This window comes from Neomonachus schauinslandi, chromosome 13 (assembly GCF_002201575.2).
Source record: "Neomonachus schauinslandi chromosome 13, ASM220157v2, whole genome shotgun sequence".
Lineage (NCBI taxonomy): Eukaryota > Metazoa > Chordata > Mammalia > Carnivora > Phocidae > Neomonachus > Neomonachus schauinslandi.
Genome location: NC_058415.1, coordinates 50,443,708 through 50,459,214, shown reverse-complemented (window position 1 = coordinate 50,459,214; position 15,507 = coordinate 50,443,708). Strand labels below are relative to the sequence as shown.

Below are 15,507 nucleotides of genomic sequence, written 5' to 3'. Positions count from 1 at the left end.
TTAGCCAGGATTTGGTCCCAGCTACCTGATGGAAACCACACCCTTAACCATTGTGGAGATTGCCCTCCAGGAGACATGGAAACCATATGTAAATTACCAATTTTACTCTTGACTTGGAAAATATTTATATGAAGGGATTAGACTGGGAGTTAGGCATCCTTGTTCTGCAGTCTGATCCACATGATCATGACTAAGTCTCTTAATGTGGAGACTGAGCCTTTTGGAGGCAGAGGCTCGTTTTCCTCATCTGCCAAGGAGAGAAGAATCTGCCATATCCATCTTCGATACACTGTAAAGACCAATCACTCTAAGTAATTCTTCACTGGACCACTGCAGTGACGTTAATCAGTCTTCCTTCCTTTGATCTCCACCTTGCAAAGCCATTCTCTAGACTTTTGCCACGATACTTTTTCTAAAGTGAAACATTAACCTTGGCTCATCTGCTCAAAAACCTTTATCTGTTACCTGTGGGGTAAAGTAAAAGTGCTTATCATGATACTCAAGGTCCTTCTCCATCTGGTCTCAACCTAGCCTTCCAATCATACCTTTCACTATTCCCCTTAAGTAGCCTATATGCCAATTAAACTGGATTATTTGTTGTTCCATTATTCCATGCTTTTATGCCTTTGCTCATACCTTGAGTTGCTTGTCAATTACTTCTTAAATATTTATTGAGTATTGCTATGGACTTGTGTTCTCCCTCTCCCCCCAAACTCGTGTTGGAGCCTTAATTGTGTTCTCTTTCTGGCTAATTCATGAAGGTACATTCTATTGATTACAAATGAAATGATTTTGCTTGGCAGTCAAGTGCAGGAAGACAAATATCAAGTCTCAGTAGCTACATTTCCAGCTGTTTCGCAAACAGATAAAAGATAATCCCTGACTAAATAGCATCACTTTCAATTGTGTTCTCCCTCTCCCCGCAAACTCGTGTTGGAGCCTTAACCCCAAATTTGACTGTATTTGGAGATAGGGTCTTTAAAGAGGTAATTAAATCAGGTAATAAAGGTGGGGCCCTAATCTCATAGGGTTGTTGCCCTCATAAGACCCAGCAAGGGGCGCCTGGGTGGCTCAGTCGGTTAAGCGACTGCCTTCGGCTCAGGTCATGATCCTGGAGTCCCGGGATCGAGTCCCACATCAGGCTCCCTGCTCGGCGGGGAGTCTGCTTCTCCCTCTCCCCCTCCCCCTGCTTGTGTTCCCTCTCTCGCTATGTCTCTCTCTGTCAAATAAATAAATAAAATCTTTAAAAAAAAAAAAAAAAGACCCAGCAAGAAGTGAGGGCACAGCAAGATCGCCATCTATAAGCCAGAAAGAGAACCCTGACCAAAACCTGACCCTGCTGGCACCCTGATCTTAGATTTCCATCTTCCAGAATTGTGAGAAAATAATTTTCTTGTTAAGTCACCCAATTGTGGTATTTTGTTATGGCAGCCTCAGCAGGCTAAGCCAGGGACCTCCTGTTAGGGATGCGGGTCTGAAGGGAGCAAAATCCCTTCATTTTTGATTCTGTGATCTGGTGAGTTTTGCTGACTGGTGAGTTTTTCCTCATTCTGTGTCACCTGGTCTTGGTTAATCTCTTGATCAGGGGAATTTCCAGTATGTCTCAGAGCAAGGCTCATTTATGATCAATATTTTGAGAATTATGGGAAGTTTCCCTGAAAGAAAGACGTACAGAAGTATATCCCCTCTCCTTGTGGAAGGTATCTGTTTGAGTGGATAAATACAAAATGAAAAAGACCACATTTTCTATTAGCTAGTGGTAAGATGGATGGCTGACGTGATATCCAAATGATTGGCGTGGTCTGCTATTTCAGCAAGAATATAAGCGAGGGGAACTGTTCAAAGAGTTGATAAAGAAGGGATGATACATTATCTAATTACTTTAGAAAAAATGGGGTAAATAAAATAACTATACTTGAAATGTTATTTTAGACAAGTCTTTTTTATTTTAAAGAGAATTATGTATTTGTCTGCCTCACCCTCGCTTTATATTGCCATTTTATTTGACAGAGCATCGGTCCTCCTTCTCTGGAATCATGGTGGGAAATTAATCTAAATTCTTAATTGCAGTGTGTTAGTGTTAAGATGGGCAAATTGCCTCCAATGTGGTTGTTATTAAGAGTGCAGTTATAGCTTTATACAATAAAACTTCATTAGTGACATCTTCATCCTTGGGAGATTAGCTGAATTGTTTCTTACACCTCGGTGAATACATTTTATCCAGGTCATGGAAAATTATGAGACTGATTTGCACTTCTAGTACATTTCTGCCTCTGCTTCCAAGATTTTTACAAACAAATATGTGGTAGTAGGAGAATAGAAACATGGGAGAACCCAGGAAGGTTTGACAGAGATGGTGGCACTCATGCTAAATTTTAAATACTGATCTGGATTTCTCTAAACGTGTTAACAGAGTCCCATGGGAGTCCAAGGGACAAGGTGTTCTCACTGTTTGACCCGGCAATTAGATCTTGGTGTTATGTGAAATAAAGTACATATTTAGTAATAACTTAGAATAGTATTGAGCACTTTATAATTATTTTAAATAATTACTATTTATTGCACACTACTGTGTCCTAGGAACTTTTCTATTTTTTATAGCAACTTTCCCAGGTGTAAGTATACTTACTTTACAGATGGGAAACTGAGGATTGGAGATGGAAAACTTTTCTCTAAAGAGAGAGGTTGCCAAAGGTCCTAGAACTAGTAGTTGGCAGGGATGCGGTTTAAAACCCAGCCCATCATCTTTTCATTCTACCCCATGGCTCCCCTGACTGGAATGCTATTGTTACTCAAGTCATTTTTTTAATACGAGTTGGATTTTCATGTTGCTTTACAGCAGGAACTCAAGCAGCCAAACCCTCTAATGGACTCTTTATCTTTGCAAATTAGGGCAATCTTCTTTACACAAGAGCCACTCATGGGTTTGATTAGCATGGTCCAGGCTCGAGGGTACTAATCATCTCTTGGCATATTGACAATTGAGTTTAGAGGAGTAAAAAGCAGACGACCAGACTCAGGAGCATGGGGGCTGCTCTTACTTAGACTGCCAGCACGGCTGGGGGGCCGTCTGTATAGCTAACTCCCTGCCCTTCCCTCAGTAATAGCGTTATCTTGTGGTTTTCCCTTTCAAAGTGCACCAGAACCATATTCAGCAATGGCAGGGCAGCTTTGTAATGATCTGGTTGGCTGCTTCTTGATATGCTTGTCTATATTAGGCCCTGGATGCCATCCTACTCATCCCATTCTACCCTAGGTAGAAACTTTCTAAGGAGTCCTTGCCCAGAATTCCAGGAATTCTGTATCAGTGCACCCCGACAACTGGTCCCTTCCTTGTTTTGTGTGAAAGATCGTTTAATGGCCATAATTCCTCCCACCCTGGTATGTATTCCACTTTGCCATTTGACTTTGCTGCTTCTCATCCAGAGTTGGAGTCTGTTTCTCCATACCTTTGAATCTGGGCTGGCATTGTTACTTGCTCTGGCCAGTAGAATGTAGTGGGAATGATAGTGTGTGATACCAGTCGAGATCACAAGAGTCCTGGTAGCTTCCATCTTTCATCTTCATGGACCACTGCCCTGAGACTACCATATAAGGAAGCCTGCAGAAAGATGAGCCATTAGAGGAGACCAAGACACCCCTCCCACAGCAATACCAACTTCCACACGGGTGTGAGGTCCTCTTAGACCTTCTAGTCGAGCTGACTCTGCAGCTGAATGATGGACCTAGGCAACAATCATCAGATGAGCTGCCCACCAACCCACATAATCATAAAAAATACTAAGTCATTATTCACTAAGTTTTGGGTGGTTTTGTTAAAAAGCAAAGGCTAACTGATACAATATGTTCTCTGGTTCCAGTAATTCTGGAACTAAGTGTTCACAGATGAAAATGAATCATTTGGAGTGAGTCATCTGCAAGGATGTTTCCATTGCTAGTGTGCTAGGCATTACAAAGAATAGAGCGAGGAAAAGTGTGGAAGTGAGAACACAGAAGCTGTTCGTGGGATATAATAGACTATATTAAGAAAAATCACTTTGCTGGAGCAGAGTCTTCAGAAATAGGATCTAGCTCTAGAAAGGCAAGTTAGAACAAGATTGAGGAAGGACTTGCAGGCCAAGGTGGCGAATGTTCATTTTAGCTGTTCACCTATGAAAAGACTGTAATGAAGAGTGGGCACGAGAAAATGAGCGTTCATGGACATTGGTAGAAGAGCCTGGCACGGCTGATGAGATCTGAGGGAGGAGAATGGATGTCCATGGTGTCTTTTGTGGATTAGGATAGAGCTCAAACTGTGCACTGGTGAACTCTGGGGTAGCTGAATTTGTGGAGGCCAGAAAGTTCCTGCCAAATCCCCTAAAGTGAATTTTTGCCAAAAAATCAGTAAGACCAGCTGTTTCATCCCATGACTATGCTAACCACCACATAGACACCATCTGTGTGTAATGAGGTAGCACTCTGGTAAGGATTTTTAACTGCGTTATTATTCCACATGTTGTCTGGATTGGGTTGTGATGATGATTTTTCACTTTTTAGTAGAGCCATGGGAAATAAATGCTTATAAATATAATAATTCGGGGCACCTGGGTGGCTTAGTCAGTTAAGCGTCCGACTGTTGATTTCAGCTCACGTCATGCTCTCAGGATGGTGAAATTGAGCCCCATGTCGGGCTCTGCGGGGGGCGTGGAGCCCGCTTGGGATTCTCTCTCTCCCTCCGCCCCTCCCTCCCACACCCCTGCTCACGTGCCTGTGCTCTTACTCTCAAAAAAAAAAAATAAATATAATAGTTCACAAGAGAAGGCTCAAGCTACAGGGGAAAGTAAGAGTCAGTTATGAGTGAAACTGGCATTAAGTGTTAAGAGTACTGCAATATTGACTATCTTATAAAAGGAAAGCCTTAGAGGGTGAAAGACTAGATACTGAGAAGGAACTTTACTTATATTTTCCCAGATCCCACTTCACATTTGCTTGTGCCTTCCTTTGGAAGAGGAATTGCAGATCTTATTGTTCAGATTTCATGTACAGATGAGGCCAGTGGACCTCTTTAGATCAAGCACATAGGATCAAGCACATAGGGGTGACTCTCTTCTGCTTTCTCCTATGTGGCATCTGGGCAAGATGGCTAAGCTACCCCCTGCTGGCAGAAGCCCAAGACACCCAGTATTCACTTCTTTTCTCCCACCTGTGTGTACCGGGGGCCACTGAACTCATTTTTTTCCCCCCCCCCAGGTGGAAGGCTGGAGATGAGATTCAACTTTGAGGATTTCTTCTAGGCCTCTGTACCCAAGCCAAGGGGTTCCTACTGAGTTTATCGAAGAGTTGTATTTTGGGGGTTGGGGCCCAAGCCCAATGAATAAAGGAGTATGACATTGCATTTTTTTTATCATTCGTGCTTGAGCACACATAACCTCAACACCTAAGAGAAAGGTGGGTAAGAGTTGGATATTCTTGGTTCCTTGATTAAATGTTATCTAATGGCACCCAAATCTCCTTCTTACTTCTTTTTTTTTTTTTTAAAGATTTTATTTATTTATTTGAGAGAGAGAGAATGAGAGACAGAGAGCGTGAGAGGGAGGAGGGTCAGAGGGAGGAGCAGACTCCCTGCCGAGCAGGGAGCCCGATGCGGGACTCGATCCCGGGACTCCAGGATCATGACCTGAGCCGAAGGCAGTCGCTTAATCAACTGAGCCACCCAGGCGCCCTCCTTCTTACTTCTAATAGACATTGGCAGCAATGAAGTTGGGCTTCTGCAATTACTGAATGAATCTAAGGGTAAGATTTCTTAAGGGTAAAAAATCTTAGGGAGGAAGCTTCTTTAACCCAGGAATTGAATAATCCTACCACCACTGATCTTTTAAGCAGGTCACCTATAATGCTTCCATCCACTGGGAACAGCTTGGAGTCACTGTTGGCTAGAACAGAAAAGGACCAAACCACATACAGTAATTTACACAAGGACTGGTGACTAATTTACTTTCCATTATGTCATTTGGGTTGCTTTCTATTGTAAGTAATAGAGAACCCAAACTCAAATGACTTAAACAATAAGCCATTTATTATCTGATAAAAAAAGTTTAGAATTAGGCATGTCCAGAGTTGGCTAGTTCAGTGGCTCAATGACATCATCAAAGACTCAGATCTTTCTTTTTTCTACCCAGTGTGTTAACTTACATTGTCAAGCTTGTCTGCTAATATATGCCAGGTTTCTACAACCAATTCAAACACAGAACAGTATCCAAAGGCCATAAGAGAAAGAGTCCTTCTTCTTGGACCTTTTATTTTATTTAATTAATTTATTTTTTTCTGAATTAGTATTTGTATTTTCTTTGGGTAAATGTCCAGTAGTGGAATTCTGGATCATATGTTTTTTTTTTTAAATTATTTTTTATTGTTATGTTAATCACCATACATTACATCATTAGTTTTAGATGTAGTGTTCCATGATTCATTGTGCACAACACCCAGTGGTCCATGCAGAACGTGCCCTCTTTAATACCCATCACTGGGCTAACCCATCCTCCCACCCCCCTCCCCTCCAGAACCCTCAGTTTGTTTTTCAGAGTCCATCATCTCTCATGGTTCATCTCCCCCTCCGATTTCCCCCCTTCATTCTTCCCCTCCTGCTATCTTCTTCTTCTTTTTTTTCTTAACATATATTGCATTATTTGTTTCAGAGGTACAGATCTGAGATTCAACAGTCTTGCACAATTCACAGTGCTTACCAGAGCACATACCCTCACCAGTGTCTATCACCCCGTCACCCCATCCCTCCCACCCCAACCCCCACTCCAGCAACCCTCAGTTTGTTTCCTGAGATTAAGAATTCCTCATATCAGTGAGGTCATATGATACATGTCTTTCTCTGTTTGACTTATTTCGCTCAGCATAATACCCTCCAGTTCCATCCACGTTGTTGCAAATGGCAAGATCTCATTCCTTTTGATGGCTGCATAATATTCCATTGTATATATATACCACATCTTCTTTATCCCATTCATCTGTCAATGGACATCTTGGCTCTTTCCACAGTTTGGCTATTGTGGACATTGCTGCTATAAACATCGGGGTGCACGTACCCCTTTGGATCCCTACATTTGTATCTTTGGGGTAAATACCCAGTAGTGCAATTGCTGGATCATATGGTAGCTCTATTTTCAACTCTTTGAGGAACTTCCATACTGTTTTCCAGAGTGGCTGCACCAGCTTGCATTCCCACCCACAGTGTAGGAGGGTTCCCCTTTCTCCGCATCCCCGCCAACATCTGTCATTTCCTGACTTGTTAATTTTAGCCATTCTGACTGGTGTGAGTTGGTATCTCATTGAGGTTTTGATTTGGATTTCCCTGATGCTGAGCGATGTTGAGCACTTTTTCATGTGTCTGTTGGCCATTTGGATGTCTTCTTTGGACAAATGTCTGTTCATGTCTTCTGCCCATTTCTTGATTGGATTCTTTGTTCTTTGGGTGTTGAGTTTGATGAGTTCTTTATAGATTTTGGATACTAGCCCTTTATCTGATATGTCATTTGCAAATATCTTCTCCCAATCTGTCGGTTGTCTTTTGGTTTTGTTGACTGTTTCTTTTGCTGTGCAAAAGCTTTTTATCTTGATGAAGTCCCAAGAGTTCATTTTTGCCCTTGCTTCCCTTGCCTTTGGCGATGTTTCTAGGAAGAAGTTGCTGCGGCTGAGGTCAGAGAAGTTGCTGCCTGTGTTCTCCTTTAGGATTTTGATGGGCTCCTGTCTCACATTGAAGTCTTTCAATCATTTTGAGTCTATTTTTGTGTGTGGTGTAAGGAAATGGTCCAGTTTCATTCTTCTGCATGTGGCTGTCCAATTTCTTCATAGACCTTTTAAAGAGTAAGGAAAACTTTTCCAGCAACCCCCTTTCAGACTTTCCGTCCTGACTCATGTCCAGGGTTGTGTTGAATTCCCTCTTCTCAACCATTAACTGGTAAGAGGAGAACTGACACAATTAGCTAAGATTAATTGAGCCATTCTCTGAGCCTTGGGAGTGGCCCAGAAGCACCCAGTTGCCTGAGAACCAACCTCAACTGAGGGTCTGTAAAGCAAGGGAGAAGGGGAGGAATGACCAAGGGTTCTGCTACAAATGATGACCAGTCTCACAGTTAAATCTGGCACAACCCTAGCATAATTGTGAAGTAAGTCTGCATTCTTTCTCTAATCTGGAGTGATTCTGCTTGGTTTCCTATGGCCACTGTAACAAATCATTACAAACCTAGCAGCTTAAAACAACATAAATTTAATATCTTATGGTTCTGGAAGTCTGAAATCCGAAATGAGTCTCACTGGGCTAACATCAAGGTGTCCGCTGTGCTGCATTCCTTCTGGAGGCTCTAGAGAAGAACCAGTTTCCTTCTCTTCTCCAGCTTCTAGAGGCTGCATTCCTTGGCTTGTGGCCATGTTCAAAGCCAGTAACATCAGACAGCATTCTTCTCACGCTGCTCTCTCTCTGCTTCTCTTTTTTTCTGCTTCCCTCTTCTGGTAATACCCTTGTGATTACATTGGGCCCATTGGATGATCCAGGATAATCTCCCATCTCAAGGTCATCTGACTGGCAAACTCAGTTTCACCTGCAACTTTAGTTGACCTTTTCCATGAAACCTAACATATTCTCAGGTCTGAAGAGTAGGTATGTAGACATCTTGGGGGGGGGCAGCATTATTCTGACTACCACAGATACCATGTTTACCTCTCAGATGCTAAGGGCTCGTACTGCAGCGTCTGTGGGAATGAACACAAGCTTTGGATTCAAAATTCAGCTGCTCCACTTACACATAGTATATACACTGAATGACTATGCATACTTTGACAAGGTACAGAACTTCTTTAAGATCGTTTCCTCATATATAAAATGAAATTCATATTATTTATCTCTAAGGGTAGTTGTAAGAATTTAGTAAGGCCATACATGGGAAATGCCTAACAGGGTCTAGCTAAGAATATATCTTCAGTAAGATGACATCATCACCATTCTTTTCATCCCTGAAAGCTTATGAATATTGTAACCATTGCTTCTGTTACTAAAGATATGGATTCTAATGCCAGCCTTCCTAGCCATGCAATCATTGGTTGGCTATTAATTTTTTTTTTTGCGATTAAGTTTCTCATCTGTAAAATGGGAATAATAAAACCCTCTTCATAGAAGATGAAAAGATGAAATGACACAGCATGTGTTTATTGCCTAGAGCAGTTCCTGATGTATAGCAAGTCATCGGTTGACTTCAGTTCACTTCCTTTCCTCAAAGCCTATTTACATGAAAGCTCTACAACTCATTCATACCAAGGAATTAGTTCTCAAACTCTAGGGTACTGCAGAATCGTTTAGAAAGTTTGCTTAGAAAAACACTTCTTAGGTCTTCCTCCAGGCCTACTGAGTCAGGCTTTTGGAATGGGGAGGGGTCTGGATAGAATGAATGAAGACACAAATAACTGACCAGACTTTAATGTAGTGCGTTTCACAGAAATACTTGAATTTTCACATTGAACAAAGCATCATGTTAAAGGTTTAACTAGGAAATTTCAGGCATCATCCAGAAGGTAGAGGAGGTATTTTGAGGAAGATAGTAGACCTTGACAATGTTTCTTTTTTAAAAAAAAGATTTTATTTATTTGAGAGAGAGTGAGAGAGAACACGAGTATGGGGGAGGGGCAGAGAGAGAGGGAGAAGCAGACTCCCCGCTGGGCAGGGAGCCTGATGCGAGGCTCGATCCCAGGATCCTGGGATCATGGCCTGAGCCGAAGGCAGACACTCAACCGACTGAGCCACTCAGATGCCCCCAGATCTTGCCAGTGTTTCTGAATTGGAACATATGTCAGGCCGATAAGGAGAAAGAAGACCAATGATTGAGTTACTTAGAGTTCCTGTGTCCTTATCAATTTTCCTTATCAACTTTATCCTCATCAATGGGGAAAGTGGGAAGTTGGTGGTAAAATATCTAGCATCAGAATACCTCGATTTCACATAGATGACCCTCGTTGATGCTTCTTTGTTATGTGATAAAAGTATTTAATATTATCTCATCATGTTCTTCACTCTGAGCAAACTACGTATGACTACTTTGATGGTGCTTTATGTGTCTTCCCATTAGGAATGTTCTCATACAAAAGAGAATGAAAGAATGTAGAAAGAAGCCGAATGTTTCCTTCCGTTCTGCCTGCTCATCCCTTGCTGGCAGGTAGGCTCCATTTTTATTCCACACTGATTTCCACCCAAATAGTAAATTCACTTTCAGTATGTAAATATACAGCACTAAGACTTTTTTTTGTTTGTTTGTTTTGTTATCAGGAATATTAAATGCAAAGGAGCAAATTGCCACATCCCAGAGAATATCCAATAGACATTTTCTCAGGGAATTTTTTTTTTTTAAACTACAATGGCTGCTAAAAAGGAGGACTTTAATCTACCCCTGCTATTGGTTATGTGTTTTGTTTTGTTTTCCTGGATGAAATGGGAGGGAGAAGTGTGATCAGGGAAAGGGACACGAAAGCCGGACTGACTGACTCCCAAGTTTGTAGAATCAGAAGGGATTCTCGCTATTCAGTTATGCCTGGCTGAAGACAGTGCATTTTCTTCTATGATGTATATGTCACTTTTCATTAATTCTGAGAGGCCTGTTCCTTTAGAAACCAGGGTAAACAGAGTAGTGTATTGGATTAGATCTCTACCGTGAATAAATTTATTTTCTAGCAAGTGTAAAAAATGAGCAAGGCCAAAACCCCCCAGAGCAGAAAATGTCACAGTGATTGCTAATACATTACTGCACAGAGAAAGGCCTAATAAAACCCCTATTAGGATGTCATACCTGCTTATGACTGAATTCTCCAGAAAGTTTATTTGATATGTCTAAGCCAATTATCAAAGTCTTAGTGATAAGAAGCAGCTCGCTGGGCCTGAATGTGTCAGAATGGAATGACTAAATTGTGGGAATTCATGGGCCTCTGCTTTGAATAATTAACTTGGCTCTTTGTAGAATACATATACTTTGGAAACTAATTTTCTCTTTGCACAAGGCATTTTGCCCTTGTGCTGCCTTTGAAAAGTAAACTGTTTAGCTGTAAGGTTATTCCCTTTTTCATTATATTCGGCTTGAGCTTCCTTCCCTGTCTTTCGGCCTGCCTTTCTCCTTGCTCTTTGTCTTGGTGGCATCATTCTGACTAGACCCATGTAGCCTTCAACCGGAAATATGACAGGCAGTGATGACATTTTCTCTGAATGGAAAGTAAGCCTTTGCTTTGCAATAACATTATAATGCCTCGTCTGTTTTTGCGTTTTGCTATGACTAAAACGCCCACTTTATTTTTAAAGGATTTGAAGTTTTGGGTGTTCGCCCCCCTCCCAGAAGAGAAGCAGAAGTGTTGGTTACACAAATAATTCTGTAGATAAAAGCCAGAATTGATCTAAATTTATTTGGAATGACAGAGTCAGTGATTTGGACCAGCCTGGGTAGCCAGTTTGTGCCAACAACCAGGCAAATCGAAGGGTCTTTTCTCCCTCATAGGATTCTCCCGGCAAAATGGACCAAAGAGATACCTTGTTTTGGCAATGGGTAGACACCTGTTTCTCAATCTTTAGGTCTTGACATGTCAATATGTGTGTTGCTGTGTGGCCATACAGGCGTCTTGTGTTCTCACTCTAGCGCCAGGGTATATCCCAGAGCAGCTTTCACCAGCTAGCCACTGACACCATCCCCTGGCCTGGCTCCTTGGAACTTACCCATCTGTGGCTGAGAGAAAAGAATTGCTAGAAAGCACGGGGAGAGACCATCAGGGCAATGGGTGCTTTGCTTGTTTCATGATCTAGGACTTGACATTTCTTTTCTCAGCACCTTTGTGAGGTAACTGCAGTTAATATCTGGTGGCTATACACCTGGCAAAATGGTCATGAAGATTAATAAGAATTTAAAATTCACTGGAAGAAATACAGTGTTATATGTAGTCTTTTTTTTTTTTTTTAAGATTTTTATTTATTTGACAGAGAGAGACACAGCGAGAGAGGGAACACAAGCAGGGGGAGTGGGAGAGGGAGAAGCAGGCTCCCCGCCGAACAGGGAGCCCGATGCGGGGCTCGATCCCAGGACCCCGGGATCATGACCTGAGCCGGAGGGAGACGCTTAATGACTGAGCCACCCGGGAGCCCCGTGTTGTATGTAGTCTTGAGTTATATATATATATATATATATATATATATATATATATTTTAAAGATTTTATTTATTTATTTGAGAGAGAGCACATGAGAGGGGGGAGGGTCAGAGGGAGAAGCAGACTCCCTGCCGAGCAGGGAGCCCGATGGGGGACTCGATCCAGGGACTCCCGGATCATGACCTGAGCCGAAGGCAGTCGCTTAACCAACTGAGCCACCCAGGCGCCCTGTAGTCTTGAGTTATATTTATGGATGACTTATTCCTATGTAATAGAACAAGTTCCTTCCCACTCTGATTCAAAGAAACCTGCTTAAGATTACTGGCTTTCTCTCAAAAGATTTGAATTTTTCGGCCTCATGTCCTGCATTCTGGCTCGTACAGAGAGCTTCTAACACAGTCTTGGAGGAAGAATTAAACCTTACCTTAAAATCAATTGCAACACCAAAGGTTCTGGATGTGGCTGCTTTTCTTTCACGTTCACACAAATAATCAATAAGGTCTATGGAAATGGCTTAGCACAATGGAGTTTGCCATGAGGTAAATTGCTGAGGTAACCTCTGTGGATACTGATTTTCAGTATTCATAACGTTTGCCTAAATGGAACGAACGGTATGCAAGTGTTTTGCATGTAGAAAAAGCATGCCAGTGTCTGTCCTCTTCCCTTCTAGGTTGATTTTGAAATGTCCTGTCTAGACTTTGGAGGTTTCTTGGAGTAACAGTCCCTACTCCAGCTTTCTTCCTTTTGTCTTCACTCTTTGCTGAGACAGTGGATATTTTCAAAACTCTCCCTTAGGAAAGAAGGCAAAGAACAGAAGCCTCTGGATTCTTAACCACTGATAACTGTGTCCATGGTACGGTCCTCTAGGGTGCTTCTCAAGGAGAGTAAAAATAAAAGCAAATGCTTCAAAATAAAATTAGTCCTTCTTATTTAAAAATAAACTTGTAGTGGGAGGTTGGTGATGGTCATAATAAGCAAATAAATGATGATAAGATGTCAGAACTCCAAAAAACAAGTGAGGATCATTGCTCTGAGGACTTACTTTTTTTTTGCTGAGAAATGTATGTTTATTCTGATACAGTTGTACAACTAATCTAGGACAAATTACCAAATAAATTTTACATTCTTTCTTCAGGACTGGTGTTTTTCGATGACTTCAGATTTAGGATCTTCAAATTTGAAGTCTGGGAACGTATTCATGTCTGCTTTACCATACATTTGCTTAAGCTTAAAAAGGTCCCTCTCTAGGTCTTGCTGGTACTCTGGGCCAGTATCAACGGGTCCTCCAGATGCCTGTTGCTTAGTTCTGTATTCTCTAATCTTGTCCACGAAGAGTTTCTGTACAGGATCAAATTCCTTATTAAATGCCACTGCGGTAACACCAGTGTTGCTCCTCAAATGAACTGAGGCTGCAGACCGAATGAGAGAGGAGAACCTGAAGAGCCTCTGAAGAATCATGGTGATTTTGTTACGGACGGGAAATGTCTCGGAGGCGGTCTCGAGGACTTAACTTTCTAAAGAAAGCATCCTGCATCTGCACAAGTGTCTCTTACACATATGCTAATCAGCTCCACTGATAATTTTCGCTTTTGGTGTGTTTTCTTCCTGCCATTGTTTTATATTATTTCCTAGACTTCATATGCACATCCGGGGAGGAACACATTTGCTTATCATCCAGTCTGTGGGGGAGCTATGTTGGGAATATGTAACGGTCCTTTGCGCTAGATGTTCCCTTTCATGAAGTAGAATTTGGTGAACGCTTTTGAATAATAACGGTTTTGGGTGAATGGAAGAAATCAGGGAGTACAGTGTGGATTTATATCTCCATTCATCTTAAAGCATTTAAATATTTCTGGACATAATGACCTACCAATTCTTTCCTCTCTTCCCAAAATAGATCATATTAACATGAAATATTTGAAGTGTGGCATGGTAGTGGATTCCTGAAGCACTTATTCTTATGCTCTCTTTGCCCCTGGAAATAGAGAACCACTTCTCTCCAACCATGGCCTATAACAAGGCTTCTTAGGTCATGCCTAAAGCAGCTCTCAGAGGCTGATAAAGACCTTGTGTTGAAAACGGACATACCTTACCCAAATTCTTTGAGAATATTACTATCAGGTAGCATTCAGGCACACGAATCCACATGCAGAGCCCTGCCCCTTGTGCAACAGGGATCAGGTGGTTCTTCTCTCTGTCTAGGTCTTGCCTCCCTTGGAGAGCTAAGTCCACCTCCTGGGTTTCTCATCCTTTGCTTGGTTGCCCCCTTGAGATTCTCAGCATCATATTTAAGTCCTCTTTCTGACTGGTTATCCTTATCATTCTCAGCTCTTTCCATCTTTCTGACTTGGTCCCTACTTATTTTATTATTTCGTATCCTCCCCCAAGTTTTCTACCCCGACTCTTCTTCTGCCCCCAAGCTCCCGACCTAAATTCCACTGGCCGCATCCAGCCAGAAGGCAAGGGTGCCCATTGATGCAGTCCATTTGGGTTAGCTTCCTATGTCACGAAGCAGGCTGCAAAAGCGTGAATAATGAACCTGGAGAGGCCAACAGAAGATATCTAGCCTATGGGGCAAAATGCCCGGCATGCGGGAACTATTATTCTTCAGACCCTCTGTCCATTCTTGCTTTCATGTACAAAATTCTAAGCACATTTATTTTCTCTCTCTTATTTTTTTTTAGTTACCATTTCTCCAAAGACCAGAGTGCTCCGAGTATATAATACATGTTGGTTATTATCTTAAGACGTTCAGATATCTAGACCTTGACTCTACTCGAAAAAGGAAAGTTTTCTGCTTCCTCATCTGTACTCAGTGACTTTCTTCGCTGGGGGTCAGCGTTATAGCATCTTTCTAAAGTAGCTGTCTCAGTGAAAAATCACTTTAGAGTAGGTTGCCGTGGCCATATAAGACCCTCCTAGGATTTGGTAAAGTAGAATTTACTTGGAGGAAGACAGCATTCTCAGTGATCCCAAGAGATGAGGGTTATTGCTTCTGTGATGTGTACCTCTTCTGCCTGAGAAATGCTGACTGGAATTCTTTTGATTCTTTTAGTTAAGACTTTTCACATATATCTTTACATAAATAGGCTTGTCATATTTGACTGCAAACTTCTAGAGAAGTCCCACTCTTTTTACTTTATTTTAAAATCTAATTAAGACGACTTCTGTCTTTTTTTTTTTTTTAAAGGTTTTATTTATTAATTTGACAGAGGGAGACACAGCGAGAGAGGGAACACAAGCAGGGGGAGCGGGAGAGGGAGAAGCAGGCTTCCCGCTGAGCAGGGAGCCTGATGCGGGGCTCGGTCCCAGGACCCCGAGATCATGACCTGAGCCGAAGGCAGATGCC

At 41.9% G+C, this 15,507-nt stretch overlaps 1 protein-coding gene across 1 annotated transcript; it reads right to left on the bottom strand.

Annotated features, from left to right (window-relative positions):
* Positions 1-13,207: 13,207 nt before the first annotated feature.
* On the bottom strand, positions 13,208-13,616 carry LOC110572629 (ATP synthase-coupling factor 6, mitochondrial-like). Its single transcript, XM_021681028.2, has one exon. The coding sequence runs from the start codon at positions 13,614-13,616 to the stop codon at positions 13,290-13,292; it is 327 nt and encodes a 108-aa protein (XP_021536703.1). The 3' UTR covers positions 13,208-13,289.
* Between the last annotated feature and the right edge of the window lie 1,891 nt (positions 13,617-15,507).

What these genes read in the sequence shown, in the direction of transcription:
- LOC110572629 (XM_021681028.2), bottom strand. Translation starts at nt 13,616, where the DNA reads ATGATTCTTCAGAGGCTCTTCAGGTTCTCCTCTCTCATTCGGTCTGCA.